General features: G+C 39.8%; 1 protein-coding gene across 6 annotated transcripts in view; it reads right to left on the bottom strand.

Annotated features, from left to right (window-relative positions):
* The window catches only part of map7d3 (MAP7 domain containing 3), a 140594-nt gene that overhangs the window by 53685 nt on the left and 59593 nt on the right, over positions 1-27316 (bottom strand). For 5 of the 6 annotated variants that reach the window (XM_069893563.1, XM_069893565.1, XM_069893560.1 and 2 more), the window contains 4 exons: positions 20050-20160; positions 16629-16727; positions 12164-12289; positions 3749-3900 (listed from right to left, as the gene is read on the bottom strand). In XM_069893563.1, the coding sequence (XP_069749664.1) occupies positions 3749-3900; positions 12164-12289; positions 16629-16727; positions 20050-20160 (488 nt within the window). The remainder of the gene's footprint in view (positions 1-3748; positions 3901-12163; positions 12290-16628; positions 16728-20049; positions 20161-27316) is intronic. The other variant, XM_069893561.1, reaches the window with a different exon arrangement.

The raw sequence follows: 27316 nt of genomic DNA, 5'->3' as shown, positions 1-27316 counted from the left end.
GATTAAAAGGTGTAAACTTTGTTTTCAATTTATTAAATTATGATAAATGTTTTATGATCTTATATTTAAACAAAATTAATCATGCCCAATTATAACATAATTATAAATTTATAAAAGACCATGGGAAAGTGGGAGCAGGAACAAAACACATAGGTGCACAATTTATAAAGACCATGGAAAAGTCACAGAGAGAGACAGCGATCACAAGATAAGCAGGTCATTCGGCCCATCGAGTCTGCTCCACAAATCCATGCTAAGCTCATGACTAGTTCCAAATTCCAGCCTTTTCCCCATATCCCTTGATACCTTGACTAATTAGATACCTATCAATCTCCCTCTTAAATTCTCCCAATGATCTGGTCTCTTCAGTTTTCTACAAATTCATGACCCCTCTGGCTAAAGAAATTTCTCATCTGTTTTAAAAGGGTAGCTTCTAAGACTGTGCCTTCTTGTCCTGGATTCACCCATCTTATTCGCATCGACTCTGTCCAATCCTTTCAGCATTCAAAATGTCTCTATAAGATCCCCTCTCATTCTTCTATACTCCAACAAATACAGTCCAAGAGCCTTTAAACATTCCTCATATGTTAGCCCTTGCATTCTAGGAATCATCCTGGTAAATTTTCTCTGGACTCTCTCCAACATCAGTACATCCCTTCTAAGATAAGGGGCCCAAAACCACACACTACTCCAAATGAAGTCTCACCAATGCCTCATAGAGCCTCATTAACACCTCTTTACTGCCAGTCCAACCGAGTGGTTAACTTTTTAGGTTATCCTACAGAAGGACCCCCAATTCGAGGTTGTACATTGGACTTGCATGACTAAAGACAAATGATCCCATATATTTCTGGATCTAAATCCCCAATGATGTGACAGATGTAACAACAGGGAAGCAACCTTGATACACATGTTTTGATATTGTTGAGCTTATTGGAGGGAGATTTTTTTGTGTTTTGTCAACAATATTACGCATTGATCTTGAACCTAATCCTTTAACCTAGTGGTTCTCAATCTTTTTTTCTCCCACTCACGTGCTCATTCTCTCTCTCTGTGACTTTTCCAGATTTTATAAATTGTGCGCCTGTGTTTTATTGCTGTTACCACTTTCCCATGGTCCTTTATAAATTTCTAAAAGGTTTATATGTCAGGCCAACAACAGGGGCTAAAGGGTTCATACTGTGCTGTACATAATGCTTAATTATGTTATAATTAGGCAAGATTAATTTTGTTTAAATATAAAAATCATAATTAGTGGATGCGTCACTCAGAGGTCACCGATGGAGGATAGGCGCCTCTCTCCCTGGGGATGCCTGGTGGTGAGTGTGAAAGGACGCAGAGAGTCGGTTAACAGTGGTCCAGTGTGAATGGCAAAAACAGCTTCTTTAACTGGTTCATTGAACAGCCAATTTACGTTAGCCAGTGTGAAAAGGGCTTTTATCATTTTCTCCAAAAATATAACCAAATTTGTCAGGCATAATTCCTCCACAAAGTTATGCTGAGAATCATTTCAGATAAAATTAGACCTTGATCACAATAATTTCCTTATTATTGATGCAAGGTACACTAACCTACAATTTCCTGTTTGTCCCACTGCCCTTCTTAGCTCCTCTCCAGTCATTGCTTGTGGAAAAGAGGATCCAAAATTTTCTATCATCCCAGCAATCTCTTCTCTTACCTCTTTCGATACCTTGGGATAGATCCCATCAGGCCCTGGAGACTTATCCACCTTAATATTCTTCATAAGACTTTCTTTATTGATGTCCAACATGCCCTGGATTATTAGCATACCCATTCCTGATCTACTTCCCTCCATGTCCTTCTCCTTGGTGAATACCATTGCAAAGTACTCATTTAGTATATTGCCTCTTCCACTGGGTTCCATCCTTGATCCTTGAGTGAGATAGTTGCAGAGTAGGTTTACATAGGTCAGCATAACATTGTGGGGAGAAGGCCCTGTACTGTGCTGCAATATTCTATGTTTTATAAGTGGTTCTACCCTAGCTACCCTCCTGTTTTCGATCCATTTATAATGCCTTGGGGTTCTCCTTAATCCTACTCACCAAAGACATTCCATGTCCCCCCTTATCCCTCCTGATTCTCTGTTTAAGTTCATTCCTGCTTTCTTGACATTCTTCATGGGCCCTTTCACAAAGTAGAACTAGTAAAACCAGCTGGATAAGTGAATGAAATGGCCACCTGACAACGTTCAGCAATATCTCTATTTAATTGTACCCAAAGGAAGAGGGAAAGAGTGCAAATGGTATCCACAGCTCTACTTTGATTAACAGAATTCAGTGTAGACAAAACAACCATCATCGCATTTTTGGTCTTGTAATGTTGGTACTGACAATGATAGTAACATTTCATCGAATCATACAGCACAGAAACTGGCCCTCTCACTCCACGTCATCCTTGCCCGCCCTTGGTTTCTTGGATTCCAGTGAGAATAGCCCCAACCTATCTATCTCTCCTTTATCTATAGGCCTCCATTCCAAGCAACACCCTGCTAAATCTCTTCTGCTCTATTGCTCCCACATCCTTCCTGCATTGTGGTGACCAGAACAGTACACATTATTACTCTGAGCTTTGTACAGAAATATCACAGGTCTGGATGGAATTGGACATAGGCATGGTTTGGCAGGCAACACTGACTTAAGTCCATTCCAGGCTGACACCACTGTATTGAAATATTAAAATAAACTACTTTGCCTTCTCCGACAGATATCACAAGATCCCATTGTGGACTTGCAAAGGGGAATGCATAAATTAATCCTCGCATTTCAATGGCTCAGTTTAATACCAACTGAATTTAATTTTAAATAGACCCTAAAGCAGGGATGGGCAAACTGCGGCTCATGAGCCACATGTGGCTCTTTCATGTATCATGTCTTCTTTGGCTTGGCTTCGCGGACGAAGATTTATGGAGGGGGTAAAAAGTCCACGTCAGCTGCAGGCTCGTTTGTGGCTGACAAGTCCGATGCGGGACAGGCAGACACGGTTGCAGCGGTTGCAGGGGAAAATTGGTTGGTTAAATACCATATATTGTATAGGACGACCCAAAACAAAATTTTCACTTTAAAAAGGGTCTAAAATTCTCATCTTAACGACGAAGTCAAAACACCACTGCCATCTTCCTGCTGGCTCTGATGCAACCTTGTGCATGCTTCATTAATTATTTATGAAGTTTCAGCAGACCTCAGCGGGGTCCATTCCCCTGGCCCCTGTTTTCAGCTCTGTACAGGCTTTAAATGGCCTGTTACAGGAGCTGACAGTGGTTGATTTTAAAATATCCAAATAAAATTTAAATCTTTATATGACAATTTGTTATTAAAATATTGTGATTTCATTTGAACAGCATCCACTGGCCAGTGGTAAGTGCCAGAATTGGAGATCATCTTAAACAAAGGGTATTGCTCAGAACCAACATTTTATGTGGAAGTTCCGGGGTCATCCTGTACAACAGCATATACAGTTTATTGGCTGAGACAGAAATCACATGAGCCGCTGGTCACAATGGTAGTTTAAGTGGGCGTGCCTTGCAATCACATGATTGGTGTGGTTCTCAAACATCGGAAGTTTATTGTACGTGGCTTTTATGTTAAGCAGGCCTGAAATGTTCTATAATATTCAGTAATATTTCTTCAGCAATTCAAAAGTTTAATGAAGAGCAATGGATACTTTCTCTTTTCAGCTTGAACATTAACCATCTACAAAATGATACTAAATGCCTTCTTCCTCCACTGACCTGCATGACATTGTCTGGCTGCATGCCTCCATCTACAGCATCCAGCTTTGCATCCTGTCGATCAGTGCTGCGGCTACGCAGAGGCTTGCTGGCTGGGTTGATGGGGGAACTCACAGGACCAGATGAAGCTGAACGAGGACAGATATGAGACTCTACAAAGTTAGAATACAAAACAGGAAAACAAGAAAAGTGCAAGAAAATACAAGGGGAGAGAAGATAAAGAAATTGTGCACATTAGGTCACAAATCAAATTCAAAGTGCATAGCACAGCACTTTAAAATTAGGCAGCAATCACGATAATTAGTAATTCAGGTGAGGAAAATGACATCAAAGCAGAATTAGAGAACCTATTTTCAAGCATTCAAATTATCCATGTTCTCTGACAGCATTAAAAAATTGTACTTAAGTGTTAAGCTGCAGGACAACGCAATTCGGTGAGAAACACTGATTTCACGCTGAGTAAACGACTACTAAAACTCAAGCTGAGAAAGTACACCCTAGTGCTGCTGTTCTTTCTGCCCTCGCTATAATGTACCCTTTACAGGCAAAGACAGCCAGAATGAGTCTGCTTCAACAAGCTCTGCCCCAGGTAAGAAAGAGAAAGGCTGGATTTGAGCCCAAGCAGGCGGTACAGCTCCAACTGCTGTTGGTGCAAACCCAGGAGCGGTCACAGACTTTCAACGCCCCTCTGCCGGGGCCTACTGCCCACCAGGTGCACCTGTGGAGGTTTAAAATGTCTAAAGAAAGGGGCCAGCAGCAGTTTTTTTTTTTAACCTGAATGTCCAAGGTTGTCTTTGCCCAATATGGCTGCACCGCACTTAGCTGCGCAGACCATCAAAAATTCCAGGTTCCAAGGAAGCAGCGGATCAGGGCAGAACACCAGAGCAGGAAAATGCCCTACCTTCCCCCCACTTCCATTGGGAAAGCCTGAGAGAGGACCCTACAGGGTAGGAGACCGCAGTAACTTTCCAAGGTCTCGGGTGCAGTTAGCTTCTCAATTGCTTTGGCAGTTTTGAACTAGGGGCTAAGGAGGGTGACTCAGATGCATGGAACTTCAGTTCACCACTGGAATGAACAGAAGGCCATCCAATTATGGATATGGGATCCACGGACAATTTATGTTTCTGAAGGGATTCTTTTGCTTCTCTTTCACTTTTGTCTTGATAGTGCTGGTTTAGTTGTGACTTTGCATGCCTTTAAAGGGCAAAAAAATCTCTTTTTTTATTGTTTTGTGTACAATAAACTTGAAGAAGCTGAAATGTTTATTTCAGAATGCTTAGGCTCCATAATGCAGCCAAGTTCACAACCAGTACAAGGAAAGTAGAAAACTAAAAAGGCTGAAAATATGCCACAGATCATTAAAAAAAAATCAGATAAATGAAAATAAAATAAGCAACCAAACATCAAAATACATCAAGCATACATCAGCACATGAACCAGTTGTGGAGCAAAAATCTGTTCCCATTCCTAATCTTTCTATTAGATTGCAATTCATACCAGTCACATCTATGTGCTATAGGAAGGATGCGATTGAATTAGAGAGGGTTCAGAAAAGATTCACAAGGATGTTGTCTGTAGTGCTTGAGCTAGAAGATAAATTGGATCAACCAGGTCTGTTTTTCCTGGAGTTACAGCGACATGATAGAGGCATATAAAATTATAGGAAGCATGGATAGCATAGATAGCCAGTTTTACTTCCCATGGCATGTGTCTAAAACTTGAGAGCGAAGTTTAAAGGAGATCTGAGTGAATTTTTCACACAAAGGGTAGTGGTCAACTATAATGAGCTGCCAGAGTAACATTTAAAAGGCATATACCCAGATATTTTTTAAATAAACAAAGCAGAGAGGGATAAAGAATTAATGCAGGCAACTGGGGTCCGTTTGGAGAGCCATGATGGTCAACATACTGGAAAGTCAGTGGGCTGCAGCGCCTGTTTCCACAATGTACAACTCTATGACAAGGGAGTCCATCACTGTGACATTTTTGGCAGCAAATAATTTTTCCATGCATTAGAGTTTGGATCTTAAAATTACAAAATGAAAATAATATAGTGATCATCAGCTTTCAAAAGTTAAGCTTTGCTAATACTGTTTCCTGCAATAAAAATGTTTGAAAGGAGTATTTTTAAACATTCTGAACTAACAAGCCTGCTTAGGATCAGATTACAGGCAATGATGGAGACTCAGGGGAGAGTGAAGTACGCAAGGCTGGGCATGATTAAGATGTCTGCTGTTAGGCTGAGCCTCAGACAGCACCATGCCTTTTACCCCTGTCCTACACATCAGGAAGCCAGGAGGAGAACTTGGACTAAAAATGAAAACACATACATTTGATTAATCTGATTTCTTTTCCTGTCTGAAATTAAATAAGAAAGGTAATAAAATTTTTAAAAATATGGAGAGGGAGATTAGAAAATACAGTCAGAAAACGTATGCTTATTACGTACAGCTGGGCCTCAAGGAAGGTCGCTGAGCAGTTCAGTTACTCCAATCCTTGAGCTCGTGCAACTTGATGCTGATACACCCTGGAATCATGTCTCTGGAATTTATTAAATGTGATACTAGCAGAGTTCAAAATAAACATAGAGAGCCACAATTCAAAAACATAACTGCCTCACCTCTCTCATTTGTAATTAGTCTCATTTGAAAGAAATAATTCCGGAAATCTGAAAATACAAGCAGGAGTGGAGAAAGTAGAGGCTTTCAGCTTCTGTAACATGGAAAGGATGAGATTTCTGCTGGGATTATACTCCTCAAACAGGCCGGGAAATGACTGACAACCACTGTAAGATCTTGCAGCTGACTGATCAATTCAAATAAAAACCAGATTTCCTTTTAAGAAATCCAAATGTCCCAAACATGCCCAAGTGTCAATAAATTGTCTTCTGAAATATGAAATCTAACAAATTACTGGAAACAAATTTGAAAAAGAAAAGATGAGTGTAGCCAAAATGTAAGCAGGTATCTTTTTGTCAGCAACAGGAATTTCTAATGGGAATCAATACAATAGTTGAGCGATTAGCAGATACTTGGTTGTCTTCATGGAACAGGCTCCCTGGAAATTCTGGAAAGTCAAACAAAAAGGAGGAAACAAAATTAAAGCACATGTGCTTATAGATAAAACACACAGACTGAAAACTGCTCGACTTTCTTGGGGTAACAGACAGTGAAAAGTTGCTAAATTAAAAACCAGTGCTTCACCACCACTAGTCACAATACACATCAAAGGTTTGGATGAGAAACCAAATGTCGTATTTTTAAAATTTGCAACTAATACAAACTGAATGGAATCGGGAGTTACGGTTGCGAATAATTTTTGGAACCTGGGTGTCTTGCACACCAGGCACTGAAAGCAAACATGAAAAAGCAAGCTGTTAGCTTGCAAATTCTGCAGCAAATATGTCATGCACCAATTATAACGAGCTTTGGTGAGACCACATTTATATTACTGGATGCAGTATTGAACTTGTTAACCAAGGCACGATATATTTGTGAAAGAGGGAGTGCTGCAAAGTTTCACAGGTCAGATTCTGGGAATGGCAGAACTGCCAAATGAGAGACCGGCTCAACTACACCTTAATTCACCACAAAACAAGAGGGTATCTCACTGAAATAAAAGTTCTGACAGGGCTATAGGGGAAAATGTTTCCCATAGTTCGGAGTCTAGAACAAGGGGTTACAATCTCAAGATAGCAATATTTAGACTGACAGAGAGAGGAAAGTGAGATGCTGGAATCTGGAGCGATAAAAACAAACTGCTGGAAGAATTCAGCAGGTTACACAACATCTGTGGAGACTAAGGGACGACTGCTGCTTCAGGTCAAGATAAAGGGTAGTGAAACTGTGGAATTCTCTAGTATGAAGTAGTGGAAGCCAGTATGATGTCAATATTTTAGCTGGTTGATGGACAACTGGCATCAAGGGAGAGCTTGTGAACATGACATTCAGATAGACCATTAACCATTCCTGCCACTTTCTATCTTTGTATTTGTCTTTGTATTAAATTGCAATGGGATAAGAAGTGCATTCAAGTCAAATAAAAAAATCATTAAATTGATTAAGAACTCTAATTTAATATTGTATTTTTAACACTTATTTAATATTTTATTTAATGAATTCTATAGTCCACTTCCCCATTTCAACTCAACTCTCAAGTATCACAACGGTATTACGAATGGGGAGAGAAAGCACACAAGGTATTGGCGTAGCAATTAAAGAAAGAACGAGGACTATTAATGCTGTTAGACGGAATTCCATTATTACTTATAAACCTCGTGAGATTAATGATGAATTTTATAAAAAGTTATATACATCTGAAGGAAAACAGGAAACTGGATCGATTGATTTTTTTAAATCACAGTTGAATTTACCATATTAGAGGATGGAGATATACAGGAATTAGAAGAACCATTTACTGATTCGGAAATTAAAATGGCTATGCTGGAAATGCCAAACAGTAAATCGCCTGGTGATGATGGATTTTCGGTTGAATTTTATAAAATTTTTTATGATGATTTATCTACAGTGTTTGGGTATGTATTACGTCAAGTTGGAGAATATTATGATTTACCTGAGTTTTGTTCTAGTGCTTTAATTACAGTAATTCCTAAAAAAGATAGAAATCCTTTGAAGGTATCTTCATATAGACCAATTTCATTGTTAAATGTAGATTATAAAATAATAGCTAAGGTATTGGCTAAATTTTTACCAAAGTTGATTCATATTGATCAAACAGGTTTTATAATATTTTGCGAGCGATTAGTTTGATTAATAGATTTCGACAATCTTTAAATCATCTGATAGTGATATCCTTAGATGAAGAAAAAGCATTTGATAAAGTTGAATGGAATTTTTTGTTTAAAGTTTTGGAGAAATTTATGTTTGGTCCTTCTTTTATTGGTTGGATTAGGGCTGTATATAGTAAACTGGTAGCTAGAGTATTGACGAATGGTTTGATTTCGGAATCTTTTAAATTAACTCGATCAACTCGTCAAGGTTGTCCTTTATCACCAGCTTTGTTTGTGTTAGTGATTGAACCTTTAGCACAGTTGATAAGACAAAATACACAGATACAAGGTATGAAAGTTTTAGATGAGGAGTATAAAATTAATTTATTTGCTGATGATGTATTGGTGTATTTAATAAACCCAGCTCAGTCACTTTTGCATTTGAAGGAATGTTTAATACAATATGGATGTCTTTCTGGATATAAAGTTAATTGGGGAAAAAAGTGAAATATTACCAGTAAGTGAAGGAGATTATTCAGTTTATAAGAATATTATTAATTTGGACTGGTCAAATTAAATATCTGGGTATAATTTTGAATGTTAATTATCAATCTTTATATAAATTAAATTATGCTCCGTTAATGAAAAAAATTAAAACTGATTTGATTAAGATGAATATCTTTCCGCGTATACAATATTTGTTTCAACCTATTCCGTATTTACTTGATAAATTTTTTTTTCGAGATTTAAATATAATGGTTAGGGAGTTTTTATGGAGGGGTAAATTTTCGAGAGTAGCTTTGAATAAATTATCTTGGAAATATGAGTTAGGGGGATTACGTTTACCACATTTTCAAAATTATTATGAAGCAGCCCAACTTAAATTTATGAGTTCATTGATGGATTTGGTACGGCCTCCTAGTTGGGCTAAAATTGAGATGGCAAGTATTTCAGAATTTGAAATACATCAATTTTTGTTTAGGTGGAATATGAATTTGTTACAACAATATAATGTGCCTATACTAAAACATTTAATGAAGTTGTGGATAAAGAGAAATAAAATGATAGGTTCGAGGGGTAAATTATTGGCTTTGACTCCATTGTATAATAATCAACTTATTTCTTTTTCAATACATAATCAAAGTTTATTGCATTGGAGATTTAAAGGTGTAAAAATTTGGGAGATTGTTTTAAAGAGGGTAGGTTTTTATCTTTTAATCAGATGAGGGAAGATTTTGGTATTGATAAGAATTCTTTATTTCTTTATTATCAAATTCAATCTTTGGTAAAATGCATGTTTGGTAGAGATATGATTTTACCCAAAATGACTAAATTTGAGACTTCTCTTATGAAGGTACCAGAGAAGGGTTATATTTCATTTATGTATCAAATATTACAGGATGGTATGGATAAAAAGGGTTGGGATAGATCTAAAATTAAATGGGAAGCGGATATTGGTTTTACTTTTTCTGAAGAGGATTGGTTAGATATTTGTTATGATAGTGTAAGTAGATTGATAAATGTATGTTATGCAATGATTAATTACAATTTTTTACATCAATTATATTTGACACCTGAAAAATTTTAAAAAATATTTGTGTTTTAGATGTGGTGATACGGTTGGAACTTTTTTTCATGCTGTTTGGTGATGTATACATATACAATCTTTTTGGAAGAAAATTCAATCGTTTTTAGAATATCTGTATAAGATTAAAATAGTTTTAGATCCAACAGTATTTTTATTGGATAGTTTGCAACCTCTAGAAGGCTTGGGATTAAATAAGTTTCAACTTGCTTTTGTATATTTAACTTTATCCATAGCGAAAAAATGTATTGCTAGTACGTGGAAAGATACAAATATGATTGATATTAATAGATGGCATAATGAGATTAAATATTGTTTCTTCTTTGGCTTGGCTTCGCGGACGAAGATTTATGGAGGGGGTAAAAAGTCCACGTCAGCTGCAGGCTCGTTTGTGGCTGACAAGTCCGATGCGGGACAGGCAGACACGATTGCAGCGGTTGCAAGGGAAAATTGGTTGGTTGGGGTTGGGTGTTGGGTTTTTCCTCCTTTGCCTTTTGTCAGTGAGGTGGGCTCTGCGGTCTTCTTCAAAGGAGGTTGCTGCCCGCCAAACTGTGAGGCGCCAAGATGCACGGTTTGAGGCGTTATCAGCCCACTGGCGGTGGTCAATGTGGCAGGCACCAAGAGATTTCTTTAGGCAGTCCTTGTACCTTTTCTTTGGTGCACCTCTGTCATGGTGGCCAGTGGAGAGCTCGCCATATAACACAATCTTGGGAAGGCGATGGTCCTCCATTCTGGAGACGTGACCCATCCAGCGCAGCTGGATCTTCAGCAGCGTGGACTCGATGCTGTCGACCTCTGCCATCTCGAGTACTTCGACGTTAGGGGTGTAAGCGCTCCAATGGATGTTGAGGATGGAGCGGAGACAACGCTGGTGGAAGCGTTCTAGGAGCCGTAGGTGGTGCCGGTAGAGGACCCATGATTCGGAGCCGAACAGGAGTGTGGGTATGACAACGGCTCTGTATACGCTTATCTTTGTGAGGTTTTTCAATTGGTTGTTTTTCCAGACTCTTTTGTGTAGTCTTCCAAAGGCGCTATTTGCCTTGCCGAGTCTGTTGTCTATCTCATTGTCGATCCTTGCATCTGATGAAATGGTGCAGCCGAGATAGGTAAACTGGTTGACCGTTTTGAGTTTTGTGTGCCCGATGGAGATGTGGGGGGGCTGGTAGTCATGGTGGGGAGCTGGCTGATGGAGGACCTCAGTTTTCTTCAGGCTGACTTCCAGGCCAAACATTTTGGCAGTTTCCGCAAAGCAGGACGTCAAGCCATGAAAGACCCCAACAATGAAGACGCTGTTTACATCCGGTACCGCACGGATGGCAGTCTCTTCAATCTGAGGCGCCTGCAAGCTCACACCAAGACACAAGAGAAACTTGTCCGTGAACTACTCTTTGCAGATGATGCCGCTTTAGTTGCCCATTCAGAGCCAGCTCTTCAGCGCTTAAATATTGTTTAATAATGGAAAAAATTACATATGTTTTTCATGATAATTATAATTTTTTTATTAATAAGTGGTTGTTATACTCAGAATATTTACATTTCAATTTATATTGATTAGATTTTAATATGTATATTTAACTTTTTAAAAAATATTCTTTCTTTTTTCTTTTTTATGGCTCTCCTTAGGAGAGTTGGCTGAAGGGGGGGGGAAAATCTTTTCTTTTTTTTCCCTTTTTTTTATATATAAAAAATGTTCATGTTTAATTGCTGTATATGTCATATATTATTTGTTTTTTTGAACGAATAAATAAAGTTTAAAAAAAAACTCTCAAATATCAAAAGGCCCCCCGTCCTTGTCCCAATAGATTTTTTGCCTTGATCTGTGTCCCTCTCTATCCATTTAATCACATTAACTCTCTTTCCTCTCTGCTCCATGTCATTGTCTTGCCTCAGTGGCCCTTCCTTCTTCCTGACAGTATCTCTTATCTTCCAACCCACTGGCACAAGCTGCTGCTTCTCTTTGTGGGAGCTTCATCAATCCTATCATGTGCCAGGTTGACCCACATTAAAGTAAACAAAAGGTAAGTGCATAAGCAGGTTAATGACAGTTACTATTAGCAAGTTCCCAGATATTAGGGATATAGTTTTTAAGGAAGAGAATTACCTGTAGAACCTTGTCCAGCTTCAGGTAAAGCAGCAGCACTCTTGCTCCTAGCTAAAGAGGACTGTGTGGGTGTCAGCAGACGGCTGATTATATTGCTTTCCATGGGACTGTTCTGAGGACGGCGAGCTGAGGGACAGGATGAAACAGAAATGAAGTCAAGATGGGTTAACTGCAGAAGGGGATGGGTGGGGCAATAGCTAATACATAACAAAATATGTTAGTTAGGTTAGTGAATGCTAATGGAAAACAAAACCTAGAAAAGGTTAAAAACATCAGTCTCAAGCAATACAAGGAAAAGCAAACAATGGACCAAGAAATGGTAATTAAATTGGGTACAGTGAGCTCAAACACAGTGCATCAGCCTGCCCATTGACAAATGTATGCAACTACATGGAAAAAGGTATGGTCAAACAGAAGAACATGGTTAAACTCAGCACCGTATTAACATAGCAGCAAGAGCCACATCTGCTTGATAGGGTACGTACACTACCAAAAGTGCGTGCGTGAGGGGTGCATGATGTCAAGCTGCTAGTCAGTGGGTGGAGATATCACCAACTGCACTGATCAGACACCAAGAGACTCTTCAGTAAGCATAACCTTGCCATAGCTTCCTGAGATCAAACCACAAATTCATTGGAGAGCAGCAAACTGCACTGAGAAACTAGGAATCATGTCAACAATGAGCTTCAGTTCAACACTGAGGAAGAAAATTACTCCAATTCAGGGCAGCGCTCTGTCAAATTAGCACATCCTGTTAGCAAATTCAACATTTAAACAGAATGGCAAGCAACTTCACAGATAAAATTACTTCAAATTCAAGAAGGTTAACTACAAACAAGGTGCCAGAAGTTTTCACTTCCAGAATTATAATCACACAGTTGCGCAACAATTGTTCCTCATGGTGATAAAGTAAGGCCTCAGAGTCACCACTACCAACAACAGAGAAATTGAAAACTCTGGAGAAATTTATCTAAACAGATGGCTTTACACTCATCAGGTCAGATGGGGAGAGAAACAGTTGATGTTTAGGGCAGGGACCCTTTATCACAACAAGGAAAAGTAAGAAAATGAGCAAAGAAGTGTAGTTGCTGTTGGAGTGAACCAGGGGAATGCCTGTGATCTGGGTCCTAAGCTGTCAAGATAACAATTTCTTCAAAATAAAACACTGCAGTAAAAGACAGATTTAAACAATAAAATTAATGATCAGCAGTAAATCTAACAATTTCAAATAACTACCAAGACCCAGAATCTTTATTGGAGCCAAACAGAAAATGTAGAGCTGTTGGAGCTTATGCCTATCATTAATGGAGCAGTGTAGGACGAGGCTGAAGGCAGATCAGGAGGATAGTTTGAATTAAAGGCTTCTCCTCCAGGAAAAACAAGGACTGGTTTGACGAAAACAGCCAGGAAATCCAGGAGCTGCTGGCAAAGAAGCGAGCTGCCCACCAGGCTCACCTTACAAAGCCGTCCTGTCCAGAGAAGAAACAAGCCTTCCGTCGCGCATGCAGCCATCTTCAGCGCAAACTCCGGGAGATCCAAAATGAGTGGTGGACTAGCCTCGCCAAACGAACACAGCTCAGCGCGGACATTGGCGACTTCAGGGGTTTCTACGAGGCTCTAAAGGCTGTGTACGGCCCCTCACCCCAAGTCCAAAGCCCGCTGCGCAGCTCAGACGGCAAAGTCCTCCTCAGCGACAAGATCTCCATCCTCAACCGATGGTCAGAACACTTCCAATCTCTTTTCAGTACCAACCGCTCAGTCCAAGATTCCGCCCTGCTCCAGCTCCCTCAACAGCCCCTAAGGCTAGAGCTGGATGAGGTTCCCACCCTGGATGAGACATATAAGGCAATCGAACAACTGAAAAGTGGCAAAGCAGCAGGTATGGATGGAATCCCCCCAGAAGTCTGGAAGGCTGGCGGCAAAACTCTGCATGCCAAACTGCATGAGTTTTTCAAGCTTTGTTGGGACCAAGGTAAACTGCCTCAGGATCTTCGTGATGCCACCATCATCACCCTGTACAAAAACAAAGGCGAGAAATCAGACTGCTCAAACTACAGGGGAATCACGTTGCTCTCCATTGCAGGCAAAATCTTCGCTAGGATTCTACTAAATAGAATAATACCTAGTGTCGCTGAGAATATTCTCCCAGAATCACAGTGCGGCTTTCGCGCAAACAGAGGAACCACTGACATGGTCTTTGCCCTCAGACAGCTCCAAGAAAAGTGCAGAGAACAAAACAAAGGACTCTACATCACCTTTGTTGACCTCACCAAAGCCTTCGACACCGTGAGCAGGAAAGGGCTTTGGCAAATACTAGAGCGCATCGGATGTCCCCCAAAGTTCCTCAACATGATTATCCAACTGCACGAAAACCAACAAGGTCGGGTCAGATACAGCAATGAGCTCTCTGAACCCTTCTCCATTAACAATGGCGTGAAGCAAGGCTGTGTTCTCGCACCAACCCTCTTTTCAATCTTCTTCAGCATGATGCTGAACCAAGCCATGAAAGACCCCAACAATGAAGACGCTGTTTACATCCGGTACCGCACGGATGGCAGTCTCTTCAATCTGAGGCGCCTGCAAGCTCACACCAAGACACAAGAGAAACTTGTCCGTGAACTACTCTTTGCAGATGATGCCGCTTTAGTTGCCCATTCAGAGCCAGCTCTTCAGCGCTTGACGTCCTGCTTTGCGGAAACTGCCAAAATGTTTGGCCTGGAAGTCAGCCTGAAGAAAACTGAGGTCCTCCATCAGCCAGCTCCCCACCATGACTACCAGCCCCCCCACATCTCCATCGGGCACACAAAACTCAAAACGGTCAACCAGTTTACCTATCTCGGCTGCACCATTTCATCAGATGCAAGGATCGACAATGAGATAGACAACAGACTCGCCAAGGCAAATAGCGCCTTTGGAAGACTACACAAAAGAGTCTGGAAAAACAACCAACTGAAAAACCTCACAAAGATAAGCGTATACAGAGCCGTTGTCATACCCACACTCCTGTTCGGCTCCGAATCATGGGTCCTCTACCGGCACCACCTACGGCTCCTAGAACGCTTCCACCAGCGTTGTCTCCGCTCCATCCTCAACATCCATTGGAGCGCTCACACCCCTAACGTCGAGGTACTCGAGATGGCAGAGGTCGACAGCATCGAGTCCACGCTGCTGAAGATTCAGCTGCGCTGGATGGGTCACGTCTCCAGAATGGAGGACCATCGCCTTCCCAAGATCGTATTATATGGCGAGCTCTCCACTGGCCACCGTGACAGAGGTGCACCAAAGAAAAGGTACAAGGACTGCCTAAAGAAATCTCTTGGTGCCTGCCACATTGACCACCGCCAGTGGGCTGATAACGCCTCAAACCGTGCATCTTGGCGCCTCACAGTTTGGCGGGCAGCAGCCTCCTTTGAAGAAGACCGCAGAGCCCACCTCACTGACAAAAGGCAAAGGAGGAAAAACCCAACACCCAACCCCAACCAACCAATTTTCCCTTGCAACCGCTGCAATCGTGTCTGCCTGTCCCGCATCGGACTGGTCAGCCACAAACGAGCCTGCAGCTGACGTGGACTTTTTACCCCCTCCATAAATCTTCGTCCGCGAAGCCAAGCCAAAGAAGAATGGAGCAGTGTAGGACGAGGCTGAAGGCAGATCAGGAGGATAGTTTGAATTAAAATGGCAGGAGACTGGCATCACTATGGACTGAATGGAAGTATCTTCCAAAGTATTCCCCAATCTGAATTTGGTTTCTTTGATGATGAAGATGGAATGCAATACTGCAAATGGGAAGAAATGCAAGCAAACTGATGGTACACCTGGAAGGCCTAGCTCATGATGGCAAAAGGAGCAAAGGTTAGGTGATATCTTTCTTTCATTTGCATGGCACAAGTTATAAGATGTGGTTAGTGGAGGTAAAATAACGGTTGTGAAGACAATGGTCCCCTTGGAATGGAGTTTGGGGAGGAAAGGGGAAAGAGCAGTTCTTGATCCTCCACAATATTCCATGTGGAATTTAAACTGGAGGTAGGGGAAGGTGTGCAGTTCGTGGTGGAATTCTTTGAAGGTGGCAGAATGAAATACCTGCTGAATATGGAAACTGGTGAAGGAAAGGACAAGAACTCCGCACTTGTTCTGGCTTGGAGGAGATGTGGTATGAACTGAAGAGTGAGGAAGCAGAAAAGACATAGTGGAGAGCTTGATTATTTATGATGGAGGGAAAGCCATGGTTATGAAAACGGAAGATATTTTAATGTCTTGGAATGGAAGGTCCCATCATGCAGCAGATGGAGATACTGGGAGATTGAAATGGAGGGATTCATGTTCTTCAACTAGTGCCACATTTCAAGATATTTACTCTCGTGTGGGTGTAAGAGATTAATAATGGTTTAATTATTAGGCTCATTAAACACGCTTAACATTTAGGTCACAAAACATGAAGAACCGTCTGATGCAAATCATCAGCCACCTTGAAGATCTTCTCTTGGAAGTTTGTCTACTTGAGTAGACGATCGAGGGTTACTGGCCAATCTATTTAATGAGGAGCTCCTCTTCTTATCCACTGTGCCTGAGAATCAAGGGCATTGTCAATTATTTATTGAAACATCCTAACCAACAATGATTTCATCCAAATTTTTTAGGTTCACATTCAGAATTAAAATGCATCAATTTTGCAAAATGAGGCTACCGGCAAATTGGAGGAACATCTTATATTCATTAACACCCTCCCTCCCTTTCCCTCTGTCTTCAATCTTCCAGTTCCAACTCCCTTTCCTCTTCTATCAGAGAGCTACCCTGTCCCCTTATCATTTCTCAGCTTTTTTTCTCTTCTCATTCAACCATCTGCCTGATTTTGGTCATACCTGATGAAAGGTCCAGGCCTAAAACTTTGACTACCCTTTACTTCCTATGGTTATTGTGTGACCTGTTTGAGCTTCTCCAGCATGTTTGTGTATTGCATTCTATCTATGCTAGTATCTTTCCCCTAACGCCATGGGCTCCTATCTTGTTTAGCAGCATGGAAGGTGAGGTTTCTGATGGAGATTCAGGGGAGAGTGAAATACACCAATGTTGGGCCTGATTAAGAAGTCTGTTGTCAGGCTGAGCTCCAGACTAAGGCACCATGCCCAGTGAGTGGGAAAATTAAGTTTAATATGGGAAAATGGGAAATTTCCATCTTGGAAGGAAGCTGAGATGCAGAGGGATCTATGTGTCCCTTGCAAGAGTCACAAAAAGCTCCTTTGCAGGTACTATCAATAATTAGGAATGAAGAGGGCTGTCTAGTTACAACTGGATTTAGATCAACTGAGAAAGTGGACCAAGGAATATCAGATGGAACTTGCAAAGTGACCCATTATGGGAAATTAAACCACAGCACACCTGCAATGAGCCCTGGAAAGGTTTAATGAATAGAGACCTTGCATTACAAGTTTATACTTTTCTAAAAGTAGCAACACAAGTAGTGAAGAAGCCATACTGCATGTGTGTCTTCATCAACCAAGGCTTTGACTACAGGAGACAGAGCTGTTAGTTAGACACACCATTGGTTAAGCTGTACTTGGAGTATGATGTGCAGCTTTTGTTGCCACATTATAGAAATGCTGTGATTAAGCAAGGAAGGGTGGAGAAAGGATCAACAGGAATGTTCCTTGGACTGTTGCCTGGACATACTGGGACTGTTTTCCCTTAGGTGAAAGAAGCTGAGAGGTGATCTTATAAAGGGTTCATAAAATTGAGGGGCATTGTTAGCATAGTAGTCACAAACCTTTTCTCAAGACAGGGAAGTCTAACATTCAAAGCTATAGGTGAAAAGTGTGATGGGAAAAATATAGAGGGGATCTAAAGTGTAAGCCCCCACACACACAGAGGGTGATGGGCTTATTTGACAAACTGTCAGAAGATATAATTGAAGCAATACAATTACAATGTTTTAAAGGAATATTTGGGCAGGTGCATGGCTAAGATAGATTTATAGGGCTATGAGTCAAATGGGATTAGTGCAGTCAGACATCTTGGTTGGCATGACGTTTGACTCAAGGGCATCGTTTTCTTGCATCACTGACAGAATGGTATCATGTGATGTGGGGATGAACATAGAAGTATAGGTTACCCTTCATTTACATGGGTGAGACCATATCTGAAGTTCTGTATACTGTATTGATCTCCTTATTTAGGGAAGGGTGTTAAAACGCTTTGGAAGTAGATCAGAGCAATGTCTGGATTGTGTAGGTTGTCTTACGAGGAGAAAATGGATAACCAGATCAGTATAAATCCATTGTCCTCTACCTTCTCCACTGCCAGAGAGCCCAAACAAACTGGAACCACTCATGTTCTGCCTAGGTAGTCCATAACCCAATGGTGGAAACACTGGATTTTACAATTTTAAATAACCCACATTCCATATGCTCCTTTCTCTTTCCTTCTGTTTACTTATTCTGATCATCCAGTTTAATTTCCTTCCCCCGTTGTTCATCGCCCTTCCTATATTTGGCTTCACTTACGACCGTCCAGCCTGTGTCTATCTCCACCCTCCCCTGGTTCATTTACCTACTTTTCTTCCTCTTTATCTCTCTCACCCCTGGTGCAATCTGCTGATCATCTCCTTTGTCACCTGCCAGCTCCAATCTCATTCCTCCCTTCATGGCCCCTCCTTCCCCTCACTCTCAAATCCTGATGCAGAGAATTTTCCTTAATCAACTGTCCCATTGCCTCCACAGAAACTGCTCCACCTGCTATCTTCCTCCTGCACTTGCTCTTGCATCAGATGATGTGTTTTCCAAAAGTACAACAATAATAACAGGTTAAAAGTACAATCAGCTGTGAAATATTTTGGAAAATCCTGAAAAGAGCATGCAAGTTCTAGAATAAATGTTAATCTATCTCTGACTTTTCATGCAAATCTTTGAAGAGCTTGGATTAACCAAATGGTCTTGGTTTTCTCCAAACCCATTAATATAGGGTCCCACACCCACTTTAGTTTAATCTGCAATCATACTTCCAATCAATGCACTGAATCCCAATTTTTGATTAGAATGTTAAATTTAATTTATGAAGAACATTCCGAGATTATTGTATTCTAAAATAACAAAAGGAAATGCCAAGCCAAAAAAGTTGAATATAACAAGGAAATAGCAATTGCTTTAAAGGAAAAGTGTCTAACTCCAAGATAACTAGATAGTTTCTGAAGATTAGTATCTCTGAAAACCATGAACTCACTAAGACAAATTTTCTTCAGATGGATCCAAATCTGTAAGGTTCAAGATACAGCTTTACATTTATATCACAGCCACAGGGACATAAACACTTGAACCATTTTACTGAAATCTGCACAACTGCACTCTTTTGAGGGCACACATAGTAAGGCTTGACAATTCATCTCAATTCAAGAATTTGGCCTGTCCACGAGTCATACAATATTTGTTACATGTTCTCTGTTAGGGTTGAAATCTATACAAAATACTCAGTGTCACAGGATTTCAGAAAATGGTCAAATGGAACTGATTCATAGCCTAATAATCAGACCCATCATTAGTGACTTGCACATTTAGCCTCAGTTGGAGAAACAACTTAAAATTTATTGTTTTATAAAACATCTGCAGAAGCCAATTGCAATCAGTGCCCATTTTCCCCTCATTGTTTTGGGTAGCCCAATGCAAGTCCTTAATGTTGGCCCATGCATCCATATCAGTCTTCGGTCATCACTGATTTACTGATTCATTCCAGGTTGGAGAGGTTACATTTTACATTTTCCTTCATTGGTGCATCCCAGTGGAAAAGGTGCATACTCCAAATCTCTGACAGCCTTCTGTTGAAAATTAAGACAGTGGTTCAAGCAAACCTATGACACAATTTGCAAGTCAGCAATTCTGCTCCAGAAACAGGACACTTACCTTTGTCGGGAGAGTTTAGGAGAACTGTTGAGGATGAAGACAAACGCTTGTTCATTACTGGCCCTGCTTGCTTCATGAGATTCGTGGTGGAAGTAGAGTGTTTGTCTGTAGCTTGAGAAAAGAAAGAGTCAGTAGCGTTCCTGGAATCTTTCAGAAACACTATGCTTGTTCCAGATAAATCTTATCCTGAAAGCATACTTTTGAAGTCCACATCAATTTCTCTGCAACAAATTTGTTGCAATGTTCAGAGTGAAAGGAGCTCAACTGAATAGCCCCACTATTAAAATTTATGGCTAATGTGACAAAATCAATGCTGGAATTGCCCACAGGCTCAGGCTGCAAAGTGGAATAGAAATAGTTAACATTTCAATCCTTCATCATAATGGAAAAATAAGAAAATAAGTTCATGATCTGAGTAGAGGAATGGAGAGAACAGGCATCCCCTCTGACCTCTCCATCCATGCCACTGCAAATTAAAACAAATGCTCTCACTTTTCCAGTTCTAATGAGGGTCACTATTTCTCTCTTATTGCCTGACCTGCTGAACATTTTCAGCACTGTTTTTATTTCATATTTCCAGCATCAGCGAGTTTAAAAAAAAATTCCCTGGCTGATATGATCTTGCCCATAGGTCCACATTCCTTCTTGTTCACAACAAGTCTCAACTTAGTTGAAGACCATAAATTCCATCACAATTCTGACAGAATGAATACATCCTCAACTACATTTCAGGAAGTTCTTGTTCTAAAATTTGGCATTTTAATCTAGATATCCCACTAGATAACCCCTTCAACTCCTCCAACATTCACCCTGCCACTCCAACTCAGAATTTTACAAGATCACCTTCTCTCCAGACCACAATCTAAGTCAAGAAAGCAGTTAAGACATATACACAGCCTCAAGATTCAGGGGAGTAGATTTAAGATGGAGATGAGGAAAAACTTTTTCCCAGGGAAGTGGTTGAGGTGACCTCATTAAACATATTTAAGGATCAGTTAGTTAGATTTTTACATTAAAAAGGTACTAAGGGAAATGGGGAAAAGGTAGGTAGGTGGAGTTAAGTCAATGATCAGATCAGCCATGATCTTATTGAATGGCGGAGGAGGTTCAATGGGCTGGATGGCCAACTTCTGCTCCTGTTTCTTATCTTCTAAGTCCATGGCATACTATGCACATCTGTTCTGAGAGTTCAGGAGCCTGATGGCTTGGAGGAAAAAGCTGTTCCCCCTCCAGACGTAACGGCCCAAGTGCTTCAGTACCTCCTGCCAGATGGCAGGAGGGAGAATAGTTTACATGTGGAATGTTTATTGCTTTTCGCCTTTATCGAGTGTAGTAGATGCCCTTCATGGTAGGAAGAGGTTCCCCAATGATCTTTTCAGCTAACTTCACTATCCTCAGCAGGGTCTTGCGGTCCGAGGTGGTACAGCTTCCAAAAAAGGAAGTGATACAGTTGCACAGGATGCTCTGTAGAATGTAGTGAAGATGGAAGATAGAGTTTCCTCAGCCTTCGCAAGAAGTAGAGGCGCTGCTAGGTTTTCTTTACAATGGAGTTGGTGTTAAGGGATCAAGTGAAATTCTCTACCAGGTGCACTCTGAGGAACTTGATATTCTTGATGATCTCAACAGTAGAGCAGTCAATGGTCAGCGGGCCATGATCTCCTTGGGCCCTCCTGAAGTCGTCAGGTTGTTTGCTATGCACCAATTTGTTAGAGTCCGCACTTCGTTTCTGTATGCTGCCTCCTTGTTCTGATTGATAAGGCCCACCACTGTCGTGTTGTGAGTGAACTTGATGACATGGTTCAAGCTGTGTTTGGCTGCACAATCATGGGTCAGCAGAGTGAACAGCAGTGGACTGAGGACGCATCCCTGGGGGAGGGGGGGGGGTTGTGCTAAATGTGATGGTCTTGGAGGTGCTGTTTCCAATCCAGACTGCCTGAGGATTCCCCGACAGAAAGTCGAGAATCTAATTGCAGAGGGAGATGTTTACCATGAGGATTGGTAAAGAACATCTCCTCCATAATCTCAATCAGTACTGGAGTACCGCAGGGCTGTGTTCTTAGCCCTCTGCTCTACTCACTATACACACTGGTTGTGTGACTCGGTACAACAATAACACCATCTACAAATTCTTGGACGATACCATGGTAGCGGGCTGTATAAAAAGGAGTGGTGAGTAAGCATTCAGGAGGGAGATTGAAAACCTGGGTGAATGGTGCACCAACAACAATCTCGCATTCAATGTCACCAAAACCAAAGAAGGGAAAACCAGAGGTGTACAATCCAGTGATCATTGGGGGATCAGAGGTGGAGAGGGTAAGCAAAGTTTTTTCACGTTGTCACACTCTTGAAGGATCTTTCCTGGACCCAACACACTAATGGCACCATGGAGAAAGCACGTCAGCACCTCTACTTCCTCAGGAGTTTGAGGTGGTTTGGTTTTACATTGAAAACCCTGGGAAATTTCTACAGATGTGTGATGGAAAGTGTGCTGCATCATGATCTTGTATGGAGACACCAATACATCTATGCAGAAAGCCCTGCATGAGGTAGTGGGCGCAGCCCAGGACATCACAGGCAAAACCCTCCCCATCAGCAAGAACATCTACAGAGAATGCTACCATCAGAGACCAGCACCAATCATCAATGATACCCATTACCCAGCTCTATTCTCATTGCTACCAGTGGGGAAAGAGGTATAGATGCCACAAGACTTGCACCACCAGGCTCAGGAACAGTTGTTACCCCTCCACCATCAGACTCAACAACAAACTAAATTAGGGATTAATTTAAGGACCCTCACTTTTTACACTTTTTTTCCCCCTCTGCATTGCAGTTTGATTACATTTCTTTATGTGTTTACTTGTGTACGTTGAGTACAGTATTTTTTGCACGATCATTACGTTGTAATTGAGTGTTGCCCACAGGAAAAGGAATCTCAGTTGTATGTGATGTCATGTATGTACTCTTGACATTAAATCTGAACCTTGAACTTTAACTGCAGTCCGAACAGCTCAACCTGCCATCAAAAAGCAGCCCCTTCAACCTACGAATCAACTTTACATGGAATAATATTGAGTAAATGTAACGTAGAAGTTACAGTCAGGTCAGCCACCGATGATTAAATGATGGAGCAGGCTCCATGGGCTAAGTGTAGTAATTTGATTCACCGCTGTTCCTTTTATCTACCCTGCATTACATCCACAAAGAATTGTAATCGAGTCAGACTTTTACAGCATGGAAACGGGTACCTGAGCCCAATTCACCCATCCCAAGTTGATCTCATTTACCTGTGTTTTTCCAATATCCCTCTAAACCTTAACTATCCAGGCTGCAACATTACCTTATGGCTCTTTGTTTTTTTTTTTTTATAATTTTTTTTAAAAATTTTTTATTTTTCACACCATAAATCACACTAGCCATGATATACACTTTTTCTTTTCCACACATTTACAGTGACTTTTTCTCCCTCCCTCCTCCCAAGCCACCCCCCCATCCCCCCCCCCCTCATCCATTTTAGTTATACAATCTAGGTTGCATTAATTCAGTTAGTCAATGTTGTCATTCAACAAAAATACACCAGAAATTCTACTGAGTCCATTCTTTTCTTTTCTTCTCCTTCCATCAACTTAGGTAATGTTTGTTCCCGGTAGGTTTTCGCTATTGTATTTAATGTAAGGCTCCCATACTTGTTCGAATATTTCAATATTATTTCTTAAACTATATGTTATTTTTTCTAATGGAATACATTTATTCATTTCTATATACCATTGTTGTATTTTCAAATTATCTTCCAATTTCCAGGTTGACATAATACATTTTTTTGCTACGGCTAGGGCTATCTTAACAAATCTTTTTTGTGCATCCTCCAAGTCAATTCCAAATTCTTTATTTTTTATGTTACTTAGGAGAAAGATCTCTGGATTCTTTGGTATATTGTTTTCTGTTATTTTATTTAATATCTGATTGAGATCATCCCAAAATTTTTCTACTCTCTCACATGTCCAGATTGCATGAATTGTTGTTCCCCTTTCTTTTTTACATCGAAAACATCTATCAGATACTGTTGGGTCCCATTTATTTAACTTTTGCGGTGTAATGTATAGTCTGTGTAACCAATTATATTGTATCATACGCAGCCTCGTATTTATTGTATTTCTCATCGTTCCAGAGCATAACTTCTCCCATGTTTCCTTTTTTATCTTTATATTTAAATCTTGTTCCCATTTTTGTTTAGTTTTACCATTTGTTTCCTCATTTTCCTTTTCTTGCAGTTTAATATACATATTTTTTATAAATTTTTTGATTAACATTGTATCTGTAATCACATATTCAAGGTTACTTCCCTGTGTTCAGGTATCTTTTCCCCTATTTTATCTAATTCTAGTCTCGTCCAGTCTGGTTTTTCCCTTGTTTGATAAAAATCTGATAGGTACCTTAATTGTGCGGCTCTATAATAATTTTTGAAGTTTGGCAATTGTAAGCCTCCTTGTTTATACCATTCTGTTAATTTGTCTAGTGCTATCCTCGGTTTCCCCCCTCTCCATAAAAATCTCCTTATTATTTTCTTTAACTCTTTGAAGAATTTTTCTGTCAGTTGTATTGGCAATGCCTGAAATAAGTATAGTATCCTTGGAAAAATGTTCATTTTAATACAGTTTATCCTTCCTATCAGTGTTAGTGGTAGCTCTTTCCAATGCTCTAAATCGTCCTGTAATTTTTTCATTAGTGGATTGTAATTGAGTTTATATAATTGGCCTAGATTTTTGTTTATTTGCACACCTAGGTATCTTATTGCCTGCGTTTGCCATCTGAATGGGGATTCCTCCTTAAATTTTGAGAAATCCGCGTTATTCATAGGCATTGCTTCACTTTTATTTACGTTTATCTTGTATCCCGACACTTCTCCATATTCCTTCAATTTCTTATATAGTTCTTTTATTGATAGTTCTGGTTCTGTTAAGTACACTATCACATCATCCGCAAACAGACTGATTTTATATTCCCTGTCTTTTATTTTTATTCCTTTTATATTATTATCTCTTCTTATCGATTCTGCTAGTGGTTCTATAGCTAGCGCAAACAATAATGGTGATAGTGGGCATCCCTGCCGTGTTGACCTGCTTAAGTTAAATTGCTTTGATACATGTCCATTTACTGTCACTTTCGCTAACGGTCCCTTATATAATGCTTTAATCCAATTAATATACTTCTCCGGTAAACTGAATTTTTGCAATACTTTGAACAAGTAATTCCATTCTACTCTGTCGAAGGCCTTCTCTGCGTCTAAAGCAACTGCTACTGCCGGTGCTTTATTTCCTTCTACTGCATGAATTAAGTTAATAAATTTACAAATATTGTCTGTTGTGCGTCTTTTTTTGATAAATCCAGTTTGGTCTAAATTTACCATTTTCGGTACCTGTTCTGCTAATCTGTTCGCTAATAGTTTAGCTATTATCTTATAATCTGTGTTTAGCAGAGATATTGGTCTATATGACGCTGGTGAGAGTGGATCTTTCCCTTGTTTTAGTATCACTGTAATTATTGCTGTTTTACATGAATCTGGTAAGTTTTGTGTCTCATCAATCTGGTTGATTACATCCAGGAGGGGCGGTATTATTAGGTCTTTAAATGTTTTGTAGAATTCTATTGGGAGTCCATCCTCTCCTGGTGTCTTATTATTTGGTAAATTTTTTATTATCTCTTGTATTTCTACTGTTCCAAATGGTTCTGTTAATTTATTTTGTTCCTCTATTTGTAGTTTTGGTAGTTCAATTTTAGTCAAAAATTCATCTATTTTCCCTTCTTTCCCTTCGTTTTCGGTTCGGTATAATTGTTCATAGAATTCTCTGAAGTTTTCCTTAATTTCTTTTGGATTATATGTAATTTGTTTGTCTTTTTTCCTTGTTGCCAATACCATTTTCTTAGTTTGCTCTGTCTTAAGCTGCCATGCTAGGATTTTGTGTGTTTTTTCCCCTAGTTCATAATACTTCTGTTTTGTCTTCATTATATTCTTCTCCACCTTATATGTTTGTAATGTTTCATATTTTATTTTTTTATCCGCCAATTCTCTTCTTTTGGTTGTATCTTCCTTTATTGCTAATTTTTTTTCTATGTTTATTATTTCCCTTTCCAACTGCTCTGTTTCCTGATTATAGTCCTTCTTCATCTTGGTTGCATAACTTATTATTTGCCCTCTAATGAATGCTTTCATTGCGTCCCATAGTATAAACTTATCTTCCACTGATTCCGTATTTACTTCAAAGTACATTTTTAATTGTTTTTCAATAAATTCTCTAAAATCCTGTCTTTTAAGTAGCATGGGGTTTAATCTCCATCTATACATTCTTGGAGGGATGTCTTCTAGCTCTATTGCCAATAACAGGGGTGAGTGGTCCGATAATAGTCTAGCTTTATATTCCGTTTTCCTAACTCTCCCTTGTATGTGGGCTGATAACAGGAATAGGTCTATCCTTGAGTATGTTTTATGTCTAGTCGAGTAGTATGAGTATTCCTTTTCTTTTGGGTTTTGTTTCCTCCATATGTCCACAAGTTTCATTTCTTGCATTGATTTAATTATAAATTTGGTTACTTTGTTCTTCCTATTAATTTTTTTCCCCGTTTTATCCATATTTGGATCCAAATTCAGATTGAAATCCCCTCCTATTAGTATGTTCCCTTGCGTATTAGCTACCTTCAAAAAGATATCTTGCATAAACTTTTGATCTTCTTCGTTAGGTGAATATATATTAAGTAGATTCCAAAGCTCTGAATATATCTGACATTTTATCATAACATATCTCCCTGCTGGATCTATTATTTCCTCTTCTATTTTAAATGGCACATTTTTGCTAATTAATATAGCCACTCCTCTTGCTTTTGAATTATACGATGCTGCTGTTACATGTCCTACCCAATCTCTCTTTAATTTCTTGTGCTCCAATTCAGTTAAGTGTGTTTCTTGGACAAATGCTATATCTATTTTTTCCTTTTTCAGTAAATTTAGTAGTTTCTTCCTTTTAATTTGGTTATGTATTCCATTAATATTTAGAGTCATATAGTTCAGCGTAGCCATTTTATATTTTGTTTATCTTCTCTTTCCGTTTTTCCATCATTACCTTTCCTCCTTTTCCATTTCTGTTTTCTTATTTTCAACTCTTTACCAGACAACATTCCTACAACATCCAACATTTTCCTTATTCTCCTATTTCTATCTTACCTTATGGCTCTTGAACTCAATCTGACTAATGAAGGCCAGCACACCATATGG

Source organism: Narcine bancroftii, chromosome 8 (assembly GCF_036971445.1).
Source record: "Narcine bancroftii isolate sNarBan1 chromosome 8, sNarBan1.hap1, whole genome shotgun sequence".
NCBI lineage: Eukaryota > Metazoa > Chordata > Chondrichthyes > Torpediniformes > Narcinidae > Narcine > Narcine bancroftii.
Note: the sequence above shows the minus strand (reverse complement) of the source record. Positions and strands in the feature narration are given on the sequence as shown.